General features: G+C 40.7%; 1 protein-coding gene across 2 annotated transcripts in view; it reads left to right on the top strand.

Moving 5' to 3' along the window:
- The window catches only part of BIN2 (bridging integrator 2), a 37,328-nt gene extending 12,358 nt beyond the window's left edge, over nt 1–24,970 (top strand). The window contains exons 3-13 of one of the 2 annotated variants that reach the window (XM_036251151.1): nt 6,865–6,919; nt 7,199–7,293; nt 7,838–7,933; nt 10,134–10,241; nt 10,517–10,602; nt 12,266–12,341; nt 13,617–13,699; nt 17,504–18,263; nt 20,399–20,479; nt 22,531–22,605; nt 23,378–24,970. In XM_036251151.1, coding sequence (XP_036107044.1) covers nt 6,865–6,919; nt 7,199–7,293; nt 7,838–7,933; nt 10,134–10,241; nt 10,517–10,602; nt 12,266–12,341; nt 13,617–13,699; nt 17,504–18,263; nt 20,399–20,479; nt 22,531–22,605; nt 23,378–23,407 — 1,545 coding nt within the window. In that variant the 3' untranslated portion in view covers nt 23,408–24,970. The remainder of the gene's footprint in view (nt 1–6,864; nt 6,920–7,198; nt 7,294–7,837; nt 7,934–10,133; nt 10,242–10,516; nt 10,603–12,265; nt 12,342–13,616; nt 13,700–17,503; nt 18,264–20,398; nt 20,480–22,530; nt 22,606–23,377) is intronic. The other variant, XM_036251152.1, reaches the window with a different exon arrangement.

Below are 24,970 nucleotides of genomic sequence, written 5' to 3'. Positions count from 1 at the left end.
ATCACCACCAAACTGTTATTATATGAAATGATGAAGGGTCTTTTTGAAGAAAAAGATAAAATATATGAACAAAGAAAATGGCAGTGAATACATATCTATCGACAATGGAATCTACAAACAAAACAGGCAGAACAGAAACATTCTCATAGATACAGAGAACATTTTGTTGGTTGCCAGATGGGAGGGGGGTTGGGGGAATGGATGAAAAAGGTGAAGGGATTAAGAAGAACAAATTGGTTGCTCGACTGACAAACTTCAAAGAGAAGGGGGTTAGGGGGCGGGAAGAAATAAACCAAAGAATTTATATGCATAACCAATGGACACAGACAACAGTGTGGGAAAAGGCAGGAGGGGGGGTGGGAGTGGGGAGGAGGGGGTCAATGGGGGAAAAATGAGGAACATCTGTAATACATTCAACACTAAAGATAAAAATAAGTAAATAAATAAATAAAAATGTCAGCAATAATTTCTTAATATCATAAAATACCTAGTCAATGTTCACACTCCCTTATTTGTGTCTTTTTTTTTTTCAGTTTGTTTACATCAGCAAGTACTTAACATGTTTAAATCTCTTAGAGTTAAGGTTAAATCTCTTTTTCTTTTAACATGGTTTTATGGATTTTATAGAGGAGAGAAACATCAATGTGAGAGAGAAACATCAATGTGAGAGAGAAACATCAGTCAGCTATCTTCTGCACTCCCCCTACTGGGGATCAAGCCCACAACCCGGCCACTTGCTCTCACTGGGAATCCAACTAGGACCTTACAGTCAATGGGATGATGCTCAATCCACTGAGTCACACCTGCCAGGCAAGATTAAATCTCTTAATCTGTAGGTTTTTAATCCTTACCTTTGTAACAGTTTTTTTTTTTATGATACTAGGTTTTTTTCCTGCAGTTTCATGCAGTCTAAACTTTGCTGATTGAATCTCTGTGGTATTGTTCAACATATTCCTCTATCTCTTGTATTTTCTGAAAATTAATAGTTAGATGAGATTCAGATTTTTGTTTTTGTTTCTTTTGGTGACGAGAATATTTATTATTATAGGTGTTCTATTCTTTCAGCTGGAAACACATGATATCTGGTTGTCTCCTTTTGTTTGTGATATTAACAACCATAGGTGATCATTAACTAGGGAATCTGTGTTTTACATTAAGGTTTCTAGGTAATTAATGATGTAGCAGCTAGTCTAAGAACAGCATTTGACAACCAATGATTTAGTCTAACTCCTTTGAAATAGGATCTGATTGAGCGGGAAATGATTTCATCAAGTTACAGCATAAAAGTCGCAGAGCTAAGATTCAAACTTAAACCCTGTCCTTTTTTCCCTGTATCTCAATAGAAGGCCTCCCTGGGCCTCTTTTCAACTCCAGTTACTGTTCTACTTTCAACTCCAGCATAAAAAGAACAGGAATCAGTAAACTGACACCCACTTTAAAAGGTTTCCAGCTCTCGGCCTATTTTGTCCCTCAGTCCTTTCTCTCCCTCCCTGCCTTATAGGATGGCTCTATAATGGCAGATATGTGGGTAGAAAGGCTAAGAGATGGGGTCATCAAGAAGAAAAAGAGGACCAGATGGAACAGTTCCCTCAGAATTCTTTTTGTGAGCCTACCAACTAAACATCACTTGATGGGGGAAATATATTTCAGAAATGAAATGGATTTTTATTAGGAAAAAGGGCAAACTTTTCTCCTGAGAGAATGCTGAATTCTATAGTAACTCGTGTTTGAACACGCTTGGAAATTTCATTTAACAAACATTACATGGGTGCCTAATGCATGCAGGGTACAGTGCTAGATGCTGGGCTTCATGAATAAGACAACATATCTGCCCTCGAGACTCTCACAGTTTAAGAAGAAAAACAGTGATAATACAGTCAGGTCTGAGGCTGGACCTGGGGTAGCTAAGACGAACAGGAGGGAAAAGTACAAAGTTAGAGATTGAGTTATGTATTCCGGGAATTGGACCAGTTTGGTCATGTGTCCTATTCCTCGCCCACAATCAACTTATAGTTAAACTTGTTGTTAATAATAAATATCACTTCCAAACTTTCCAGCCTGGTTTCAGGGCCTTGCACTTGCCTAGGTTCCTAATCAAATTTCCATAGGTAATTTTTCTTTGAGGGCTCAACTTGCTTCCCTCTTTCCCTCTCTCCAAAACATATTATATAGGAAGAATTCTTTTTCTCAAGCAGGGCCTTAATCTCTTATTTCTGGTAGTGATAGCTGCTTCCAAGTCATTGCCTTTAAAATCATATCTAAAAATCTATCTTCATCTTTCCCTTCTGGACCTCCTTTAGATCAAACATTTACACCACTCGTTCAAGGTTGGTCATGCTATTTACTTTGTTTTGCTGAATGTTTGGGTTTCTCTGAGTCTATTTTTCTTCAGCAAGTAGGGAACCCAGAGACAGGGACCTTCTTCATCCTCACTACCCTAGTCTCTTAGGACATAGCTCTGTCCACCTACCTGATTATTTACAAGCAGCTTCCAAAGTGAGTGGTTCATTAACTGAGGGCTGGGACTGTTTGTATAGGGATGGGAGGGACTAACTCAGACTATAGTGCTGCCAAGAATCTGACAGGGCTTCAGAGAGAGAAGTGATACAAAGATTTAGAGCTAGAAATCACCTTAGCTGGCATTTATAGATGAGGAAACAAGCCAGAGAAACGGGATAACTTGCTACTTGGTGGCTGAGACAAGTGTTTGACTCCCAGACAAGTGGTAACCTAAGATTGAGAGTCACATCTGTCAGGAAAGAAGAAATGTTATGGTGAGTTAGCCTGGAGACATTTCAGGGAAGACAGGTCAGAGAAATAAAATAGCATCCAGTGTTATTCCGCCACCCCACATCCCACTACCACCACTTCAACTCCTCGGAGGAAAGAACAAGAGTTTAAAGGAAGAACTTTGATCAGGAGGCTTGATTCTAAAACACAGAAATGGATTTGGACTTTGTGAGGTGTAAAGGAGGGCAGAAGGCATTCATATTATGAACTACGGTATAAATAATGCCCCCTAGTTTTAAACAGTGTACATACAGCCTGCACCATCATACATGGTAGCCTTGATTATTGATCTAGTTTTTCAGGCCATATATCTAATGGGATAAAAAATTAAGAATTCTATATATAGAAATTATGTAAGATAGTTTAACAGCTTGTGTTCCTCAAATATGTATTTTTGAGACCAAATCTCCATAGTGAAGTAAAAAGTTAAGTACGAATTATTTTCTTTCAAAAAATAAATTTAAATCCTTGTTAATTTCTATAATCCCTAAAACTCTTTCAAAACTCTTTAATATCTTGGTTATCATATTTGCAAAACTCAAACTTCTACCTACCTACCATAGCCTTGTTTAAAAGGTATTATATACATTTAACATGTTAGACTATTTAAACTTTTTTTCTGTTAGTGAAAAACCAAGGAGGAAGTGAGACATCCTTTCTGGTGAATGCTGAGTGTTTCTGATTTTTTTTTTAACTGACTGAATTTTTCTCCACCATGCGATTGAAACACTTTCTCACGGTCAACAGTGACCTCCCATTACCAAGTGCAGTGACTTTTACAAATCCTTCCTGCATTCTAATGTCTCTGTAGCATCTGACTGCTCTTTGGTCATTTTTCTGATGCTGTCTTTATTCTCATATGCTATGACACACTACACAATTCCAGTTTTTCTCTCTCTCTCTGACAGTGTATTAGACTACCTTGAGACTATCTTTGTCTTCATGTCCCTTGAGCCCTGGTATTTAGCCCCTTGAGACTTTTAACCAGAAGTATGGTCAAAAGTTTGGACTGGCTTAGAGGAGAGCTCTAGCGGCAAGAACACGTATGAAAGAATTAGTCTAGTTTTCTTTATTTGACTGAGTAGACCTAGATTTTCTGTTGCTAAAAGCAAATAATAATGATCTTTCCCTCAAAGATTTCCACATATAAAATTTTAATTTAAGTTTTTAGATACAATTTACTGAATTTTCAGGTTTTCTCCTTTAAATATTTTATACTTTTGATATACTCAGTAGCCTATCTAGAAATGAGTACAAGCAAATAAAACAAATGAACAAGTTCACAAGTATTTTATGGTGTACTGCATAATGCATCTTAGCTCAAATACTTCATCACCTGAACTGGTAGAAGGATCACTCTTCCAACCCACAGACCTGGCCCTTGAAGTTGGGCGCACTTTCAGTTCAGTCCCATACTCCTAAAGTCAGGCTCCAAAATGTCAGTGATCTGGCCTCAAACTTCCTTCTCATCCAACTGCTAGAAACTGGAGTTCCCAAGAGGAAATAAACCAGAAGGGAAAGGGGTTTAAACAACACCCTGAGGAACAATTGAGGAAGCCTGTGAAAAAGAGTTGGTACAGAGCATGTGAAAGATGTCTTCAAATATATGTGAAGAGAAATTATATATGCTATGAGTACAGAAGGCCAATCTAAGGCCAGTGGGAAAAGTTCTGATGGAGCTATTTTATTTTATTTTTTATTTATTTTTTAATTAATTAATTAATTTATTTTTTATCCTCACCCGAGGACATTTTTCCTTTTTTTTTTTTTTTTGTTCAGGTAGAGTGGGAGGGAGAGAGAGGAACAGAGAGAGAGAGAAACATCGACGTGAAAGGAACACATCGAGTGGCTGCCACCTGCATGACCGACCAGGGCCAGGGACAAACTGCAACCGAGGTACGTGCCCTTAGCGGAAACCGAACCTGGGTCTCTCTGGACCGCAGGCCGACGCTCTAACCTCTGAGTCAAACCGGCCAGGGCTGATGGAGCTATTTTATTTTATTTTATTTTTTATTTATTTTTTTTTTTTTATCCTCACCCGAGGATATTTTTCCATTTTTTGTAGAGATAGAGTGGGAGAGAGAGAGAGGAAGGGAGAGAGAGAGAGAGAAACATCGACGTGAAGGGACACATCGAGTGGCTGCCACCCGCTCGACCAACCAGGGCCGGGGACAAACTGCAACCGAAGTACGCGCCCTTAGCGGGAACCGAACCCGGGTCTCTCCGGACCGCAGGCTGACGCTTTAACCGCTGAGCCAAACAGGCCAGGGCTGATGGAGCTATTTTAAAATGAAGTTCAGCCTCAGCAAGAGGTCATGAGTTTCTGATTGCTGGAGGTATTCAAGAAGCAGAGGCTAAGTGAACATTTGTCAGTTGTAACAAAAGTGGCTCATCTATTGAGTTGAGACTTGAACTGCCAAATCTAAACAATGCCTTCCTCTCCTTCCTACCTTCTTTTTTAAAGGGAAGAGACCTAATTTGTGCGTGGGAGTCCTAACATAAAAAATGAAGATTCAGCCCTGGCCGGTTTGGCTCAGCGGTTGGAGCGTCGGCCCGCAGTCCAGAGAGACCCGGGTTCGGTTCCCACTAAGGGCACGTACCTCGGTTGCAGTTTGTCCCCGGCCCTGGTTGGTCATGCGGATGGCAGCCACTCGATGTGTCCCTTCACATCGATGTTTCTCTCTCTCTCTCTTCCTCTCTCTCCCTCCCGCTCTATCTGAACAAAAAATGGAAAAATGGCCCTGGCCAGTTTGGCTCAGCGGTTACAGCGTCGGCCTGCGGTCTGGAGAGACCCGGGTTCGGTTCCCGCTAAGGGCACGTACTTCGGTTGCAGTTTGTCCCCGGCCCTGGTTGGTCGTGCGGGTGGCAGCCACTCGATGTGTCCCTTCACGTCGATGTTTCTCTCTCTCCCCCTCCCTCCCTCTCTCCCCCTCCCACTCTATCTGTACAAAAAATGGCAAAATATCCTCGGGTGAGGATAAAAAAAAAAAAAAAAATGGAAAAATGTCCTCGGGTGAGGATAAAAAAAAAAAAAAATGAAGATTCAACCCAGCTGGTGTGACTCAGTGGTTGAGCATCGACCCATGCACAAAAGTCACTGGTTCAATTCCCATTCAGGGCACAGGCCCAGGTTGTGGGCCAGATCCCCAGTGTGGGGCATCCAGGAGGTGGCCAATCGATGTTCTCTCTCATTGATGTTTCTATCTCTTACTCTCTCCCTTTCTTTCTCTCTCAAATCAATAAAAGAAAAAAAAATGAGGATTCAAACACAGGAGCAAAGATAGAATCAGGTAGATAGAACTATAGGTGAGGACACATTGGAACAGGAAGAGAATCAATGACGAGACTACTTGGAAGAGAAATGTAAAGCAGGTAGCTGATGGGAGGGAAGGGTAAAGTGGGGCAAGGCAGAGAAGGACATTAAAGGAGGAGAAGAAAGGCCTGTGTGAGGGAGCAGAGAAGGAAGAGGGTCCGAAGTCTGCAGAACATGGTAGCTGTTAACCCAGAGAGGAAGGCATAAGCCAGAGGATCATTAAATTTCAATTCTTTCTTTTATCTATGTTATGTTTCTATTGATTTTTTTAAAGAGAGAGGATAGGAGAGAGAGAGAGAGATAGAAACATCAGTGTGAGAGAGAAACATCAATCGGCTGCCTCCTTCATGCTCCCTACTGGGAATCTAACCTGCAACACAGGCATGTGCCCTGACCAGGAATCGAACCGGGACCTCTCAGTCCATGGGACAACACTCAATCCACTGGGCCACACTGGCCATGCAATCATTAAATTTCATCAGAGGAACTTAGGTCTAGGCTCTTGTTCACTGAAAGGAAGAACAGACAGAGGAAAGATGACATGCCAATGTAGTGGAAGCAACTTCCCAGCTTAAAAATTGCTCCAAAAAGACAACCTACAGCTTCTTGGTAAAGAGAGTAAAAGCTAATTTAAAATATTTGGAAATGCTTGAAGAAATTCCAGGATTTATTTCTGCTTTTAAGCTATCTTTATACTTTGACCTCTGGAGCATCTTTCCAACTATATCTCTTTAGTCACCAAAGGCATTTCTCCATTTCAGGCAGAGGGCCTCAAGCTATACAAGGATCTGAAGAACTTTCTTAGTGCAGTCAAAGGTGAGTATTATAGCACAGGAGAAAATCCAGAGGGTGTTTATGCAGTTCTTAGGAGGTCTAGGGGATAGAAAAAAACAACAGCTGTACTCAGGGTTTTTAATCACTTGCCTGCCCCTGACTCCTGGAACTTTTTCTATCCCAGCCCCATCCAGCTTCCCTAACTGATAACCCAAACCTTCTCAGTTTGTCCTCCTGAATTGGACCCTCTGATTTGCCTGTCGCCCATATGATTATACCAAACTACTTTTTGGGAAACTTTATAGAGTTCTTTCCTTTCAGTGATGCATGAAAGTTCAAAGAGAGTGTCAGAAACCCTGCAGGAGATCTACAGCAGTGAGTGGGACGGTCATGAGGAGCTGAAGGCCATTGTAGGGGTAAGAGTGTTCTGGGCTTTACTACTCTTCGGATTTCAATCCTGCCCTCATTTCAACATCACCTTAGCTTCTTCATCCAAGCAAATAGGAAAAAAGGAGCCAGTTCACATTGTTCATTTGTATAGCCTCAGTCACAGGTGGAAGAAAATAGCAGCAACTATGAAGGTAAAAACAAACTTTCCCTAATCTGTGGACACCTCCATTTTTTACCCTCTTCCCCCCTTTAAAACATAATGAAGTTTTACCTACTTAAATCCTGACTGGTTGTTTCTGAAAACTAACTTCATGCAGTTATTTACTCCTAAACGTCCCTATCCTTCAAGCACTAGAGTCCAGTACTCTGACCATCTGTTCCTGTTCTTCATCCCTGAATGTATGTCCAACCTCTTATAGGGCAATTTGTTGGGGAAGGGCTGTTTCTTCATCTGATGTATTCCAGTGCTCAAAAAAGGAAGTCTGTTGCAGGAAGATTTGGGGTATTTCCCTGGTATGCAGTTGTTGAGAAGTGGAGCCCTCACCACTCCCCTTCACCTCTGTCCCACAGAATAATGATCTCCTTTGGGAAGACTATGAAGAGAAACTGGCTGACCAGGCTTTGAGGACCATGGAAAACTATGTGGCCCAGTTTGGTGAGATTAAGGTACCTACTCAATTTAGAATCAAGGATGGGTTATGAGTGACCCATATAAGTTAGAAACCATATTGGGTTAAACTTAGAATTAGGGTTAGAGCCCAAGGTTAGGAACAAAGTGGGATAGGTTAAGAGAAGAATTAAAGTTGAGGGTTAGATAAGACATTTGGGTGGAGAGTTAGAGGTAGTATGGAAGTTATCTTGAGACTTAGATTTCAGTGAACTAGATTTGGGCTTGTTTTATTTATTTATTTTTCCTCACCCGAGGACATTTTTCCATTTTTTTGTTCAGGTAGAGTGGGAGGGAGAGAGAGGAACAGAGAGAGAGAGAAACATCGATGTGAAAGGAACACATCGAGTGGCTGCCACCCACACAACGTACCAGGGCCGGGGACAAACTGCAACCAAGGTACGCGCCCTTAGCAGAACTGAACCCGGGTCTCTCCAGACCGCAGGCCGACGCTCTAAGCACTGAGCCAAACCGGCCAGGGCAATTTGGGCTTGTTTTAAATTAGATCCAAGTTGGAGCACCCCTTTTAGTTTGAAACAGCTGATTGGATTAAAAGATGTTTATTGTACACAAGCGGAAGGAGTCATAATAGTTATCCTCAAGTACTTGAAAATCTGTTAGGTGAAAGAGGAAGTGAACCTGCTCTAAACAGTTCCAAAAAGCAGAATTAGAATGCATTCCATTCATATTTATTAAACACCTAGTCTGTTGGGCACTGATTTTATATTAATAGGAAGAAATGAGAGGGAGCCTTAACTTTCTAATAGTTAAAGCTTTCCCAAAATGAAATACACAGTGAGATGGTGGGTTGTCTCTGTTAAAACAAAAATTGAACTAATTCTTAATCTTATCTTGGATATTGTAGAGGCAGTTCATGTATTATATAAGAAGTTGGACCAAACAGTTGCTAAGATCCTTTCAAATTTTGTGACTGTGAGAATGAGAACAGGGGTCAATAACATAGCTGACTTCTTCCTGGTATAATTTATAGTTTGGATGAGATGAGGAGACTTTATCTTAGTGGTCATAATATTTTTATTGTACTTCAGGATTTTTTTTTTCAATGTTTTTATTGATTATTTTAGAGAGACAGGAAAGGAGAAAGAGATAGAAGCATTGATGTGAGAGAAAAACATCAATCAGCTGCCTCCTGCACACCCCCTACTGGAGATCAATACTGAAACCCAGGCATGTGCCCTGACTAGGAATCAAACCCAGACCTCTCAGTCCATGGGATGATGCTCAGTTCACTGAGGCACACCAGCCAGTCACATTTGATCTTTTAAAAAAAATTTTTTTCTTTATTGATTTGAGAGAGAGAGGAAGGGAGAAGGGAGAGAGATAGAAACATCGATGAGAGAGAACATTGATTGGCTGCCTCCTGCATGCCCCCAACTGGGGATTTGGCCTGGGCCAAATCCTAGGCGTGTGCCCTGACCGAGAATCGAACCGGCGACCTCTTGGTGCATGGAACAATGCTCAACCAGTGAGCCACACCAGCAGGGCCAGCATTTGATCTTTAAAATAAGCCCTGGCCGGTTTGGCTCAGCGGTTAGAGTGTCGGCCTGTGGTCCAGAGAGACCTGGGTTCGGTTCCCGCTAAGGGCACGTACTTCAGTTGCAGTTTGTCCCCGGCCCTGGTTGGTCGTGCGGGTGGCAGGCACTCGATGTGTCCCTTCACGTCGATGTTTCTCTCTCTCCCTTCCTCTCTCTCCCTCCCACTCTAGCTGTACAAAAATGGAAAAATATCCTCGGGTGAGGATTGAAAATAAAAAAAAATAAAAAAATAATGCCAAAAGGCAGATGAGGCTACTGAGGCTTCAAAAGAGATGGGCCTTGCCCTGGGTCATAAGACTAATAAATGGCAGTGTTGGGAGTAAAACCCCAAACTCCTGCCTTTCAATTTCATAGAATTCTCAAGATCATTTATCCTGGAGGCTGAACCAGTTTATAGTGAGTTCATAGGAAATATTAATATTTAATGTAAGCTTCCAAGTGCTCTGTAGTATTGCCCTTTACTCTCTCTCCCCTGAGAATTCCCATTCTTTCCAGATAGTGAGGGAGATCCCTTGGGCACAAAACCCTCTTAGAACTTAAAATCTGATAATAGGACCCAGGAATCTTGCCTCTCTCTTTGATACTCTGCTACCTACTCCTGGCCACTGAAAGTATCAAGCCCTTTCTCATGACTCTGGGTTAGGAAAGAATCGCCAAGCGGGGTAGGAAACTCGTGGACTATGACAGTGCTCGACACCACCTGGAGGCGGTACAGAATGCCAAGAAGAAAGATGAGGCCAAGATCGCCAAGGTAAAAAAAAAAAAAAAGCCTGATAAAACTTCCCTGGCCATGCTAGGGTTTGGAAATTATAAATTCAACATCCAGTGTCCTGAAAGAAGTCCTGTTTCCTTTGACAATGATGCTGTAAGGATAGCCAGAGAGTCAAGGCTGTGGAGGGTGTGGGTCTGGAGAAGGAGAGGCATGATTCCAAGTAAGCCTAGTCCCTGCAAAAATGCAGAGGATAAAAGAAGCAGCTTCTATCCTGGGGTTCAGAATTGAGAGGGATTGTCTTTTTTGCCACCTAGGCAGATGAAGAGTTCAACAAAGCTCAGCTTGTGTTTGAAGATCTGAACCAGGAACTGCTAGAGGAGCTCCCTGTTCTTTATAATAGGTAATGAACTGAGATTCAGGAAAGTGCTGGACTTCTGGGCTAGTGGACAACCTGGCAACCCAAACATGTCACCTCATGGAAAAAAGTGTCCAAGAGTGGGATGTAGCCTTAGCCTGGTTACTAATTTGCTATGTAATATTAGGCAAGCTGCCTTATCATTCTAGACCCTGGTTTCTTCATCTGTAACAGAGATAACCATCCTTGCCCTGCCAGCTTTTCCGGGTTTAAAGACAAGATGCTTCTTGGATAGGAGAGAGCTTGGCAAGTAAAGTGCTGTCATCATGCATACTAAGAGTATCTGGTTTCATGACACAAGGGTGTATTGTTTTAAGCAAGCTTAGTTTGTGACCATCTAGATTTACACAAATATATCATGGGATGATCATTTCCATTAATGAAGATCTCTTTGCTTCACAGTAGGTAGAAGTGTTTTAGATGTAAACTTTTTACAGTGGAAGAGGAATCTGAGCAGAAATTCTGTTTGTATTCTATTTTCTTTTCACTGTACAAGATATGCTTTAATATAATAGTAGCCAGTGTATTTCATATTGTCATTTAATATTAGGCTACATATGATGGAGCCTTTAATTTTTTTATTTTAATTGTATTTTTATTGATTTTTTTTTTTTTTTAGAGAGAGAGGAAAGGAGAGAGAGATAAACATCTATGTGATAGAGATACATTGATTAGCTGCCTGTATACACCCCCTACTGGGAATCGACCTCAAAACCCAGGCATGTGCCCTGACTAGGAATTGAACCAGGACTTCTCAGTCCATGGGATGATGCTCAGTCCACTGAGCCATACCGGTTGGGCATGATAGAGCCTTTTAAATAAATATATGTGTTCTAAAACATTATGTGACTTAATTTAAATAGAATTTAAATTGAATAGTTTCTTGAATGTAAACTTTTCCAATTCATTTCCAGTAGAATTCCATTAATGTATATACAGCTTCATAGAAGTCCAATATTGCATAATGAGAAATAATAATTACTTATTATAATAATTATAATTGTATGGCCTTATATTTATTTTTTAAATTTACATATAATATCCTTTTTTCTTTTTTTGTATGGCCTTATATTTACATAGCACTTTTAAAATTCTTCATGCCTGGCCAGTGTGGCTCAATGGTTGAGTGTTGACCCATATACCAAAAGGTCGCCAGTTTGATTCCCGGTAAGGGTACATGCCCAGGTTGTGAGCCAGATCCCCAGTAGGGGGCATGCAGGAGGCGGTCAGTTGATGTTCTTATCAATGTTTCTATCTCTCTCTCCCTCCCCCTTTCTCTCTCTTCAATAAATCAATAAAGAAAAAAATTTTTTTTAATAAATAAAAATTCTTCAAAGCACTTTACTGTCTGCTTCACTACCTAAAGAGCCTGAATCAGATAACTTCATGCAGCTAGAGATCTGTTATACTTTGATGTCAGCCTGGGCTGAGTGTCGCCTCTGGCTTCATTCCTGAGAGTTGGTTGTGCTCCTGGGCTGGCTCTGATAAATCAGATCCCAGAACATCCTGAGACACAAGATGTAGGGTGCTTTTCTCTGAGGAGCCTTCTTGATAGCTGGCTTTCGCTAAAGCTCCTACCTTGTGTCTTCAAACAAAGACTTTCTTTACCAACCCTTACCTGTATGTTTGTTGTTTTGCCTCCTAATAGTCGTATTGGCTGTTATGTGACCATCTTTCAAAACATTTCCAACTTGAAGGACGTCTTCTACAGGGAAATGAGCAAGGTGAGACACAGCTGGTCAATTTAGACACCTCGGTGGGTTTTTCTAATAAATATGAAAGTAGTTCTAATTTACATAATCATTAAGTATCCATATCAGCACCACAGATTTTACCCCTTTCTCATGATGAAATAATAGCACTTGATTAACTATATTGATCATATTAAAGCATATATATATATATATATATATATATATATATACACACACACACACATACAGCAGAGGGCCCTTTCCATTTCCATTAACAGCTGAATAATAGCATCCAAACTTGAACTTCAGATGAATAAAGGAGGTTAGGCCTATGGAAGGAACAGCTTGAAATGAGCCAAGTTGTGAAATCTCTATCTTTGGTTGCTACAGAGTAGAGAGGGCAGTGTTTAAGTACATGTCAGTTTCTTTTGTAGTTAGTTGGTCTTGAATAGAGCCAGTCCTATTCAGTGACAGGCAGCCACATAACATGACCTCATGGGGTCTTTTCTAGTCCTGGGATTCCAAGACTCTTGGCTGTTATTAACTATATTCACATCCACATCCACACATGTTCCTCTCCACAGTTACTCTGACTAAATTATGATTTGCTTAATTAATATTACAATTATTTTTCATTCCCTGGATCACCTAAGAGAAGCTAGAACCTCAAATCAAACATCAAGGACCTAGCCTTAAGAAAGCCAGCCTGATGGAAGAGGCAGAACTTAAGAAGGGAGCCCAGCTGGTGTGGCTCAGTGATTGAGCGTTGACCGATGCACCATGCCCAGGTCACAGGCCAAATCCCCAGTGGGGGGCATGCAGGAGGCAGCCAATCAATGTTCTCTCTCATTGATGTTTCTATTTCTTTCCCTCTCTAAAATCAATAAATAGTCCAGCTGGTGTGGCTCAGTGGTTGAGCATCGACCCATGCACCAAGAGGTCACTGGTTCGATTCCTGGTCAGGACACATGCCCAAGTTGTGGGCCCGATCCCCAGTGGGGAGCATGCAGGAGGTGGCCAGTTGATGTTCTCTTATCGATGTTTCTATCTCTCTCTCCCTCTCTCTCTAAAGTCAATAAAGGAAAAAAAAATTTAATCAACAAAGAAAAAAAAGGTTTTTGTTAAAAAGAAGGAAGTCAAGGAAGAAGGGGTGGTAGAACAGGACCCTGCAAAAGAGATGAGGAATTTTATAGTTAAAGATCAGGAGGTTTTATTTTGGGGAGCTGTCTGAAAGAAAGTAGAGAAGGGATATGCCAGTCTCCGGTTCCATCTGACTAGCATCCCCTTCTCTCTTGCTGGCTCTAGCTAAACCACAATCTCTATGAAGTGATGAGCAAACTGGAAAAGCAACATTCCAACAAAGTCTTTGTGGTGAAGGGACTACCAAGGTGAGCAACTTCTGAGATTCTTTCCTCTTTCACTTGTCCTGTGTGTGAACATATTTAATTTTTAATCCCAAATCCTAGCCTTTCCTTTCTGCTTACATGCATGATATTGTTTTTTATTACACCCCTATATAAATTATTTTACCTTTTATGAAATATTTCAGCTATAACTACAGTTATAAAGAATAATACAACAAATATTCATATACCTACCACCAAATTTAAGCAAACAACTATTTTATATATATATATATAATTGAAGCTCCCAGTATCCCTTCCCCCACTCACTTTCCACCAAAAATAATCACTATCTTAAATTTAGTATTTATTATCCCCATGCATGTCTTTTTACTATGACTGTACACATATATACAAACAGAAAACATTATTTTACATGTTTTGCAACTTTATGTAAATAGAATTATACTGTATGTACTCTTTTGCAACTTCTTTTGTTCCCTTAGTATTGTTTGTGAGACTTATTTATTCTTGTTCTGCCTTGCTAGCTCTGTTCTTTCCATATTATTATGGATGCTGTTTTATGGCTAGTTCACAATTTATATATCTCTCCTCCTGCTAATGAATATTTGGTTTGTTTTCCTGTTTTTGCTATTACAAATAATGGTACAGTGAACATGTTTCATATTTCTCCTTGTGAATATTATCAGGAGTTTCCTTAGGCTGTGTATAGGGAGTGGCATTGCTGAGTCGTAGAGTCTGTGCATTTGGGCTTCTTGGGCCTTACTAGACATTACCATTGCCAAATTGTTCTACAGAGTAATTGTTTCCATTTACAACTCACCAACAGTGACTAAAAGCCCCCATTGCTCCATATTCTTGCTATGTGTAACATTATCAGACTTCTTAATTTTCAAGCTAATGGGTATGAAATGTAATTTTTTGCTGTTCTAATTCACATCTCCACAACTGCCGGTGAGCTTGAACATCTTTTCTTGTTATTAGCCATTTAAGATTCCTATTCTGTAACTCTACTGTTTATCCTTTCTTCAAATTTTTCGTTTGGATTGTTTACCCTTTTTAAAAACATTTATTTTTATGAAGTTTGGGTTTTTTTTATATTCTGGATATTAATTCTTTAATGATATGGATTGCAAATGTCCTTTTTCAATCTGTTATGGGTTGATTTTCCCCTTTTTTTCTTCTTCTTTTTTTGTGGTGTCTATTGCCTTCATACATTCTTTATCCTGGTAAGTGTAAGCAATTCACTGGTCCCTCAGAATGTGATCACTTTCTTATTCTGAAGTCTTTATTCAGGAAGTTTATTAAGTTTCTTCTATGTGTAAGCTTTTATGCTGAGAAATAGGGATCCAAAGACATAAGAGATTTGTCCTTTCCCTAAAGTGATTTACAAAAAGTTGAAAGGACAGAGAAAGTGCATAAGGAGACAAGGAACAATATAAACTTGCACATACAAAGTGCCTAATGAGACCAAAGGGCCTAATGAGATTGGTAGGAATTCCAGAGAGGTAAGCAATTGCCAATGTACAGATGGCCTAGGGAGGCTTTAAGGAGATGGTGAACTTGAACTTGAGACTTGAAGGAAGAATAAGGCTCACATCTGTTGCTTGTACTACTCATTTAGCAATTAGTTACAGACTATTACAAAGAATCACTAAGGAGACAAAGTAGGCTTCCTATGAGAAGTCCCTTTTGCTCCAAAAACTCACTCCCTTCTTTTCCCAATATTGAAAGCCATAGTTTTCTCTAATTGTCCATCCATCTGAAACTTACCAATACTTACACCAAGATGTCTCAGAACCTTGAAGGGAAATCTGGTATTTCCTTGCTGTGTCCTGGGCCTTCTAAACTTACTGACCTCTAAAAAATAAAAATAAAAAAAATAAATAAATAAACCTACTGACCTCTAAAATTATAGTGCTAGAAAGAACCTTATATCACTCAGTTTATGTCATATGAGAAACTCCCTTAGATGAACATTTTTTTTTTATCCTCACCTGAGGACATTTTTTGATATAGAGTGGGAGAGGGAGAGAGAGAGAAAGAAACAGCGACGTGAAAGGGACACATCGAGTGGTTGCCACCCACACGACCCAGCCAGGGCCGGGGACAAACTGCACCTGAGGTATGTGCCCTTAGCGGAACCGAACCCGGGTCTCTCCAGACCGCGGGCCGACGCTCTAACCGCTGAGCCAAACTGGCCAGGGCCATTTTTTTTTTACCTCTTTGTCTTCCTATCCCCATCTCCCATCCTTGTGCCCAGAACACAATACATAGTTGGTACCTGTCAAGTAAATTATTGTGGGTTGCTTAATCAGTTGGTGAATAGTACATAGGAGACACTTAGGAGGCGAGGAGTTAAGTTGATGATGGCTTTAGAAGCACCCAGCACAGTATCCAGCATTCTTAATAAATGTTACAGCTGGCCCTGGCCGGTTTGGTTCAGCGGTTAGAGCGTCGGCCTGCGGTCCTGAGAGACCCGGGTTCGGTTCCCGCTAAGGGCGTGTACCTCAGTTGCAGTTTGTCCCCGGCCCTGGTCGGTTGTGCGGGTGGCAGCCACTCAATGTGTTCCTTTCACATCGATGTTTCTCTCTCTCTCTCTCTCTGTTCCTCTCTCTCCCTCCCACTCTACCTGAACAAAAAATGGAAAAATGTCCTCGGGTGAGGAAAATAAATAAATAAATAAATAAATAAATGTTACAGCTGATTTTTGTTATTCACGGTAGTTATGTTCTATAAATTCACCAGGAGCACTGAATTAGCGAATATTGAACCATTGCTCTTAGGGGAAACACAGGGTCAGGTTTCTGGTAGCCCTTGGTCCCAACATTTTCATCAATTGATCAGTACATAACCTTGTCTTCTGTGTACTTCTATTTATTTCATATGTATATTCTTAATTCATTAATGTTGAACTCACAGCCAACAGTACTATGTAACTCATGCCTGAACAAAGCTTATGTAACATACATAGTTTCTCTCTGTAAGGCACATCACAGTCTTTTGCTCTTAGCACTACACTTGGAAGTCATTTTATTTTTATTTATTTATTTATTTTGTTAATCCTCACCAGAGGATTTTTTTTTTAGATAGAGTGAAAGAGAGGGAGGGACAGAGAGAAACATCAATTGGTTGCGACTGATTGCATCCCACACAAGCGCAACCCAGGCGGGTGCCCTTGACTGGGAATCAAACCCAGGACCCTTCAGTTGGCTGGCCGATGCTCTAACTGCTGAGCAAAACCAGATAGGGCACTTGGAGGTCATTTTAAACAGCAAAAGCTCTAACAAAAATTACAGCAATGTAAAAAGCATGGCAAAAGGACATATTTACAGAATGAGAGCTGAAACAAGGCAGAATATTTCCTTGTTGGACCTCAGCTGAGAAATTGCTGTCGGGCACTGATTTTTCACAATTTCGTGTCTGTGGATGACCATGAAATCATCATCACAAATACTGATTTTTGGTTAAAAGTAAATTTTAGGGAGTCAGTGAATTTGCAAATGCAGAATCCATGGAGATTAACTATATATCACCCATGAATCTTTTCCCCAGAGAAAATATTTTGTTAGTATGTTGCTGTTACTTTCCAGTCTCTTTTTCTTTATATATTTTTACATAATTGAGATTGTGATATAGCCTTTCATACTCCACTTGATAACATAAGCATTATTGAAAATTATACAAACTTTCTAGTATCATTTTAAATTACTTTATTCTGTTTTATTATTCTGTAACAAGCATCATTATTTGGGGGTATTTAAAAATACCCAATAAAACTTCCAGTTTTTAGCTCTTATGAATCTAAATGTCCTTCATGTTTTTTAGCAGCAGCAGACGCTCTTTAGTCATCTCTTCCCCAGTTCGGACATCTGCAGCCTCCAGCCCTCTCACCTCACCTACCAGTCCCTCTGCACTCTCCTTGACGAGTGAGAGGGACTCCACCTCAGCAAGTGAAGAAGAGCTAGCATCTGATCTAGCCCAGGGAGAAAACAACTCGGAGATTAAAGAAGAGCCTTTAAAAGAAAAGGAAATAGAAGAAGAAGAGGCTAAAGCAAGCTCCTCTGAGGAGGGAGAGCCTCAGCCAGCCTGCAATGGCCCTACCCAGGCCCAGCCCTCTTCTACCACTGAGGGTGGCGAGACCCAAGAGAAGGATCCCCCTGGCTCCCCAACTCCATCCCCAGACAGAGCCCGAATCCCTTCAGAGCAGTCTTCATCTTTCCCAGAGGTTGTTCTCCGAACCCGAACCTCAAGTGAAGGGTCTGAACAACTGAAGAAGAGAGCCTCTATCCAGAGGACCTCAGCACCCCCTAATAGGCCTCCTCCACCCAGAGCCACTCCCAGCCCTAGGACCTCCACGGGGAACATACCCTCCAGTCCTACAGCTTCTGAACAGGGTTCACCCACTAGCCCCAGAGCCTTCTTGGGGGCTGGGACCCCAAGTCCTAGTCCTAGGGCCACTTCGGAGGTTTCTCTTGATCCACAGCCACCAGAGAAGCCAGTTAGAACTCCTGAGGACAGAGAAAAGGAAAACATCGACAATCTGAACCCAGAACTTTGTACTTCCCCCACCTCAATGATCCCTCAGGTGAGAATGCATCTGATGAAGTCTCTGTTCTCTTTTATAACCTCTATGTAGATCATCTTTACTGTAGCCATGTTGTTCCACAGTTGATCAGATTTTATGTCTTTATGTTATAGTCTCAAGGATACTCTTGATCACCTTTTTTTGGTTCTCAGGATTATTTCACATCTTCAAAGCAATTTAGAGATCTATACTGTTAGGGTAACTGACTTCTGCAGAGGGCTTATCTCTAATATTATGAGAAGATTTCTACTAATTTCCTTTTTTTGCTCCAAGTTCTAATATAAAGACTCTACAACTGACATCCTGAGCTTTACTTTTTTGAATACGGGGTGGGGAACAGGGTCTTACTTCAGTTTGTCATACTTGTGACTATGGTAAATAGACCTCAACCAAAATGGCATTAGCAAATTTCCAATCATTTCTTTAGTAAGAAAGACCTAGAAGAAGAACCTCACAGAGAAAGGAAAGCAAAAGAAATGGTCTTTTGAAAGATGAGAATATGGATGAGAAAAGAATTGTGTTAAAATAGAGACACAGACCCTCTGGAGAGTAACCAGTTCTGTGGAGAATTCGGATATCAAGTCATATTCTGTTCAGATTATATAGAAAGGCTATCATAGAGAGATTTGATGTCTTCTGTGAGATTCCTGAGGGTAGAACAAGGCCCTATGTGTAAAGATTGTTTTAAAGTACATTTTGGATCAATACAAGGGGAACTTTTAGCAGTTAATTCTGTTAAAAAAACAGTATGGAAAACTATTTTTTGAATATAAGAGAAAGGGTACACAAGGGGCTTCCAAACACCAAAATGGGATGGGCCTTCCTAAATGTTAAAAACTAAGATATATGATCATCTGTTAGAGGCATTATAGAGATCTAATCCGAGATATCTGTCTAGATCGTACCAAGATTCATTCATTCATTCATTCATTCCACAATTACTTATTGAGCCCTTACTAAGTACCAGGCACTTTTCTAGGAGGTGGGGTATTACAGTGAACAAAACATAAAATTCCTTGCCTTTCTGCATCTTATATCCTAGTAGAGAATTAAAGAAGATAAACACAAAACAGAATAAATAGGTAAAATTACAATTAGTGATGGTAAGAGATGTGGGAAAAAATTAAGTAGGGGAAGGCACAGGGAATAGGGGCTGAATTGCATTTTATTTTATTTTTTAAATATGTTTTTATTGCCCAGCCAGTGTGGCTCAGTAGTTGAGCGTCGATCCATGCACCAAAAGGTCGCAGGTTCAATTCCTGGTCCAAGCGCATACCCAGGTTGCAGGCTCGCTCCCCAGTGAGGGGTGTGCAGGAGGCAGCCGATCGATGATTCTCTCTCCCATTGATGTTTCTGTCTCTTTCTCCCTTTCTCTCTCTGTTTAAAATATATATATCCCTGGCCGGTTTGGCTCAGCAGTTAGAGCGTCAGCACCTGGACCAAAGAGTCACGGGTTCGATTCCAGACAACGGCACATACCTTGGTTGCAGTTTGGTTCCCGGCCTGGTTGGGGTCATGCGGGAAGCAACCAATTAATGTGTCTCTCTTGCATCAATGTTGCTCTCTCTCTCTCTCTCCCTCCCACTCTATCTAAAGATAAATGGAAAAATATCCTTGGGTGAGGATTTAAAAAAAAAAAATTATATATATATATATATTTTAATTCCTCAAGGATTTTAGAGAGAGGAATGGAGAAGGAGAGAGAGAAAAACATCAACGGGAGATAGATACATTGATTAGCTGCCTCCTATGAGATTGAGCCCACAACCTGGGCATGTACCCTGACTGGGAATCGAACTGGTCACCTCTCAGTGCATGGGATGATGCTCAACCAACTGAGCCACACCTGCCAGGGCTCAATTGCAGTATTAAACAGAGTGGCCAGAGAAAGTGACATTGGGATAATGAAGAAGGCCAGGGCATGAGCCATGTGGATATCTGGGAATATAAGATTTCTGATACCCCTCAGATCAGGTACCACCCTACTACTGCCTATGCCTAACTGAAATTTGACAACACTACCGTGGGAGCCTCCTGCTATCTGAGAGGAATTAACATGCACAAAGGGTACCAGGGTGGCATCCCGTGTGTGAAGGTACAGAACTTTCTTGCACATTGTCCTCTTTGATCCACAGGTTTTTTCAGAGTCTGACAAGGCAAGTAAGATGGAAGACAAGGAAGAGAACAATAAGTTTATCTCGGCTGACTCCCCTGAGGTACTGAAATCTAAGTCGTCAACATTATTATGCCCCGAGACTTGATTCACATAAGGTACTGAAGGTCCTAATAGAAAAAAGATAAAACTTTCCCTTGGCTGGTTTCTGGTCTGAGTTCACTGCTGATTGAGAGAGATGTGGGCGGGGCATGTGGACAGTGAAGAAGCACAAGGTAAATGCGGGACTTTGAGTCAAGTGTAGCCACTTCTCACATTTCTGCTCTGAAAAGAGTAACTCAATAGTATGGAAAATCCAAAATTAATTTATATTTGATTTTGTAATATATGATTTTAGTATGGAGACAGCAATAATATGAGCTGCTATTTGGCTTTGGTGAATAAAAAAACAAATTTTTATTCTTGGAGTAATCATATTGAAAGGGAGATTATAGGGGCCAAAATGCTGTCTATTTTGAGGAACAAACTAGTAACACTGTTCTCCTTTGGAAAGAGGTACAGGACACAACCTCCTTTCCCCTGAGGCTACCTCCTTATATGTGGGATTTATAGTGTTTTTTACTCCCAGCCTCTCCTGTGGGATTGCTTTGGTCATCAGCTAAGGAGACATATTTTTCCTATGGAATTAAGCAATTAGAGCATCTTAGATCCTAGCCTATCAGTGTCATCAATCCTCTGAAGCCTATGTCCTACAAGGTCTGTTACTTTCCTTACAGATGCATCATAAATCATATTTTCTCTCAAGCAGAATTATGGACATATCATACATAAAATGGGTAAATAAAAAGATGACTATGAGAAATTTTGTTCTTGCTTAGTATTCAGAATACCTGAGAGAGAATGATAACTTTCTGGAAGGTGGTATTACCTTTGAGGTAATGCATGGCCTGGAATCAGAGGAGGGAGTAAGAAGAAGAAAAATTTCCTAAAAGAAAAATTTTAAAAATTTCAAGTAGCTGCCATACTGATAGAAATTGGTTCCACTTTAAAAGGGTATTTTAAAAGGGAATTTTATAGTGTATGAATTAAATTTTAATTAAAAAATAAATTCATGCCCTGGCCAGTTTGGCTCAGCAGTTAGAGTATCAGCCCACGGACCAAAGAGTCACAGGTTTGATTCCGGTCAAGGGCACGTACCTTGGTTGCAGTTCAGTCCCCAGCCCTGGTTGGGTCATGCAGGAGGCAACAATCGATGTGTCTCTCTCTCACAAAAGTTTCTCTCTCTCGCTCTCTCTCTATCTCACCCCTCCCACCCTATCTGAAGATAAATGAAAAAATATCCTCGGGTAAGGATTATAAAAAATTTTTTTTTAAATAGCCCAGTTGGTGTGGCTCAGTGGTCAAGCATTGACCCATACACCAAGAGGTCACCAGTTCGATGACTGATCAGGGCACATGCCCAGGTTGTGGGCCAAATCCTCAGTGAGGGGCATGAAGGAGGTGGTTGGTCAATGTTCTCTCTCATCGATGTTTCTGTCTTTCCCTCTCCCTTCCTCTTCCTCTAAATCAATAAAAGAAAAGAAATTTTTTTAAATAAATAAATTCATTCATACTTATAGAGTTCCAAGGTCTTCTCCTGGCTTAGCAGTTCCTAGACAGAGTTTTCTACACCTTGGATTCCTACCACAGAATCTAGAATTCTTCCCAGAGAAGTCATTATACCACTTGCTTCTCCTCACCGCGATAGGTTAGGATCATCTTAAGTGTGAGAGCTGCGTGCCTTCTTGAGGAGGGTTAGTCTAAAAGTGGTAGGTAGTGTTCTTAAGACCTATATTTATACCCTCACAGACTCCCACATAGATATACATGTGTGTCACAAATTATAGTGTCTGATCATGGAAACAACTCTGGACCCCAATGACCTGGTTACCTGTCCCAGCAAGTCATTTTACCCTCTGAATCTTGACTTCTTGACCTGTGAAAGAGAACAGTAAAACCTTCCCTGATGCTTTCAGGCTATAGTGAAACAACATTGTATATTTGCCCTTTGTATTATCTATGACTTTGTAGAGCGTAAGGCACAAAAGAGCCTTATTAACTGAGATGCTGGGAAGGTAGAACCACCTCTCACTGGCAGAACTCTTCTTTTTATAGAGCCAGAGTCTCCAACCTCATGTCTCTGTGGTTCCAGAAGACAGCAACGCCACAGCACCTGAGCCTCAAGAAGAGGTAAGGAGGCCAGATACATAGAGACCAAGATGGGTGGTAAAATTGGACATTGGGACCACATTGGGAGTGGATAGAAGTTTGGCTACAGACTAGAATCTTCACTGTGGGCTACAAAGGGAACCTAGCAGTGAAAAATATCCTTAGGGCAAAGTCACGCAGGTGGGAACAGGGGAACCAAGAGTAAACTGGGACTTTGTGGTTTTTTATGCCCATTTCCCAACACTTGGCCTTGCATCTCTTGACCTCTTACCATAGCCCATCTCCTAAGTACTTATTTAGTTATATCTGAATTTATTTCAAAAAGGAATTAGGATATGAAAAGGTAAACACACACACACACACACAATACAGCAAAATAACTCAGAAGCATATTAGTGACAGTAACATAAAATGGAGTTATGAATTAGACAAATACATTCTATAAAATAAACTTACTAAGGTTGGATCACAAAATTGGTTCCAGACTTTCTAAACATCCATGAAGAGAAAAATCTGATCATTTTACCAATTCATGATGCTATTCCTTTAAACAACTCCTGCTACTAAAATGAAAAAGAAATTTCTCCTGTGAATCCTCATAAAGAGATGATGAAGGATGTAATGAATAATATCTGCAACAAGTCTTGACAATAATCCTAACAACCAGTTTCACTTCCCTCAACAGTGCATAACATGAAATATAGTTTGATAGAAACAAATTGAGTTTTTACCCTCCTTGAGTGGTTGGTGGGAGGGCAGGTAAGCGTCTAATGCACTCATGTTTACTTTCCAGGTATCTACAATTCAAAGTGCACAACTCTGAAGAGGAACTCTCAAGACCTCCCACATACACACACCTCCCAGAGAAACTCCTCAGAGGATATATAAGTCACAGGAACTTAAGATCCAATATTCATTTCTAGGTTCTCAAGTACGGGTGCTGGTGGTCTCTAAAGACCTAGCATTAATGGAGGCTGAGAAGCAGACTTGGGGGAGAAAGGGAGGCAGGCAGGCTTGGGAGAGGAGATCATTAGACTCAGGGAATATTTAATTCAGGTTTTAGCATTGTTATAATAATAAGACATTATATATTAATTAAAGCGGGGCTAAAATGACTATAACAAGCAAAAGCATTTATAGATTCACACACAACTCAGAGAACAGGAAACAAATCTTTGATTACCTCTCATTTTTCAAGACTTAAATCCAAAGGAACATATTTTCAAATTGTTAAATAAAGCAATATTCTATGTATGGATTCATTGTTTGACACAGGGAGGTTGTCCCATCCCAGCACACTGTTCTCCATGTAGACAAGGTTATTGATTCTACCCTAGGTTCAGAAAGCTTTAATCATATCACTGACCTCCAGCTCACCTGACATCCTAGCTATAACTATTTGATGATGCTATGGGCCACAGGCTCCTCAATTTAGATACCCTTGGAAAGGAATTACATTTTAGAGCAATATCTAGGGTTTATAGTCTGGTACTTGGTATAAGTAAGGATATGAGCAGAATGGAAGAATAAGTGGCACTCCAAATGAAGGGAAAGGATACAAAGTATAATATTATAATGGAAATGGTATAGAATTGAGAATCAGAAGTCCTGGAGTCAAGTTGTATCATTTGCTTCTGTGAAAACATTAAAAGCTAACTGAAGTCTTGCCATCCTGATAAACCTGGACACAAGTAAATGCTCATTGGTCCATCTTTGCTTCTGTTTCTAAGGGTGATGGATAATGTCACCTTTTGTTCAGTCATTCAGCAAGCATTTATTGAGTACTTGCTCTGTACCAAGCACTCCTGGGAACTAGAGAAATAATGATGAGTAGAAAAAGTAAGAACCATATATTGACGGAATATTAAGCAGAGAGAAGAATGGGCAGGATTTAGCAATGTGTTAGAAGAGGACATATGATGAAGACTCAAATACTAAAGAATTATTCTAGGTTAGGCTTGACAGACTAGAATTTGATGGTGCCATCCCCTAAAATGGTGACTGTAGGAGGAAGTGCATTGTATGTGGGTTCTCTATTTGCAAACAACAAACTGACACAATTATGTTCAAAGGATATTAGGCAGCTCATAGAACTGAAAGAACAACCATGCTGTAGAAAGGACAAGAACCAGCCCGGATGTCTGTAACAGGAATGTGTGGATTGCCCCTTTAGGCAGCTGTCATTGGAAGACTTTGCTTCAGCCACTCTGCCACTGTGTTCTTTCCAGATCCGGATACCTTGGAGAAAGAATCTGACTGGGCCCAGTTTGGGGGGGAGGCATGATAGTATCTACAAGGAAGACCAGCCCTGGCCGGTTTGGCTCAGTGGCTGGAGCATCGGCCCGCAGTCCAGAGAGGCCTGGGTTTGGTTCCCGCTAAGGGCACG

This window comes from Molossus molossus, unplaced genomic scaffold (assembly GCF_014108415.1).
Source record: "Molossus molossus isolate mMolMol1 unplaced genomic scaffold, mMolMol1.p scaffold_m16_p_10, whole genome shotgun sequence".
Classification (NCBI taxonomy): Eukaryota; Metazoa; Chordata; class Mammalia; order Chiroptera; family Molossidae; genus Molossus; species Molossus molossus.
This window is presented reverse-complemented; position numbering and strand designations above follow the sequence as displayed.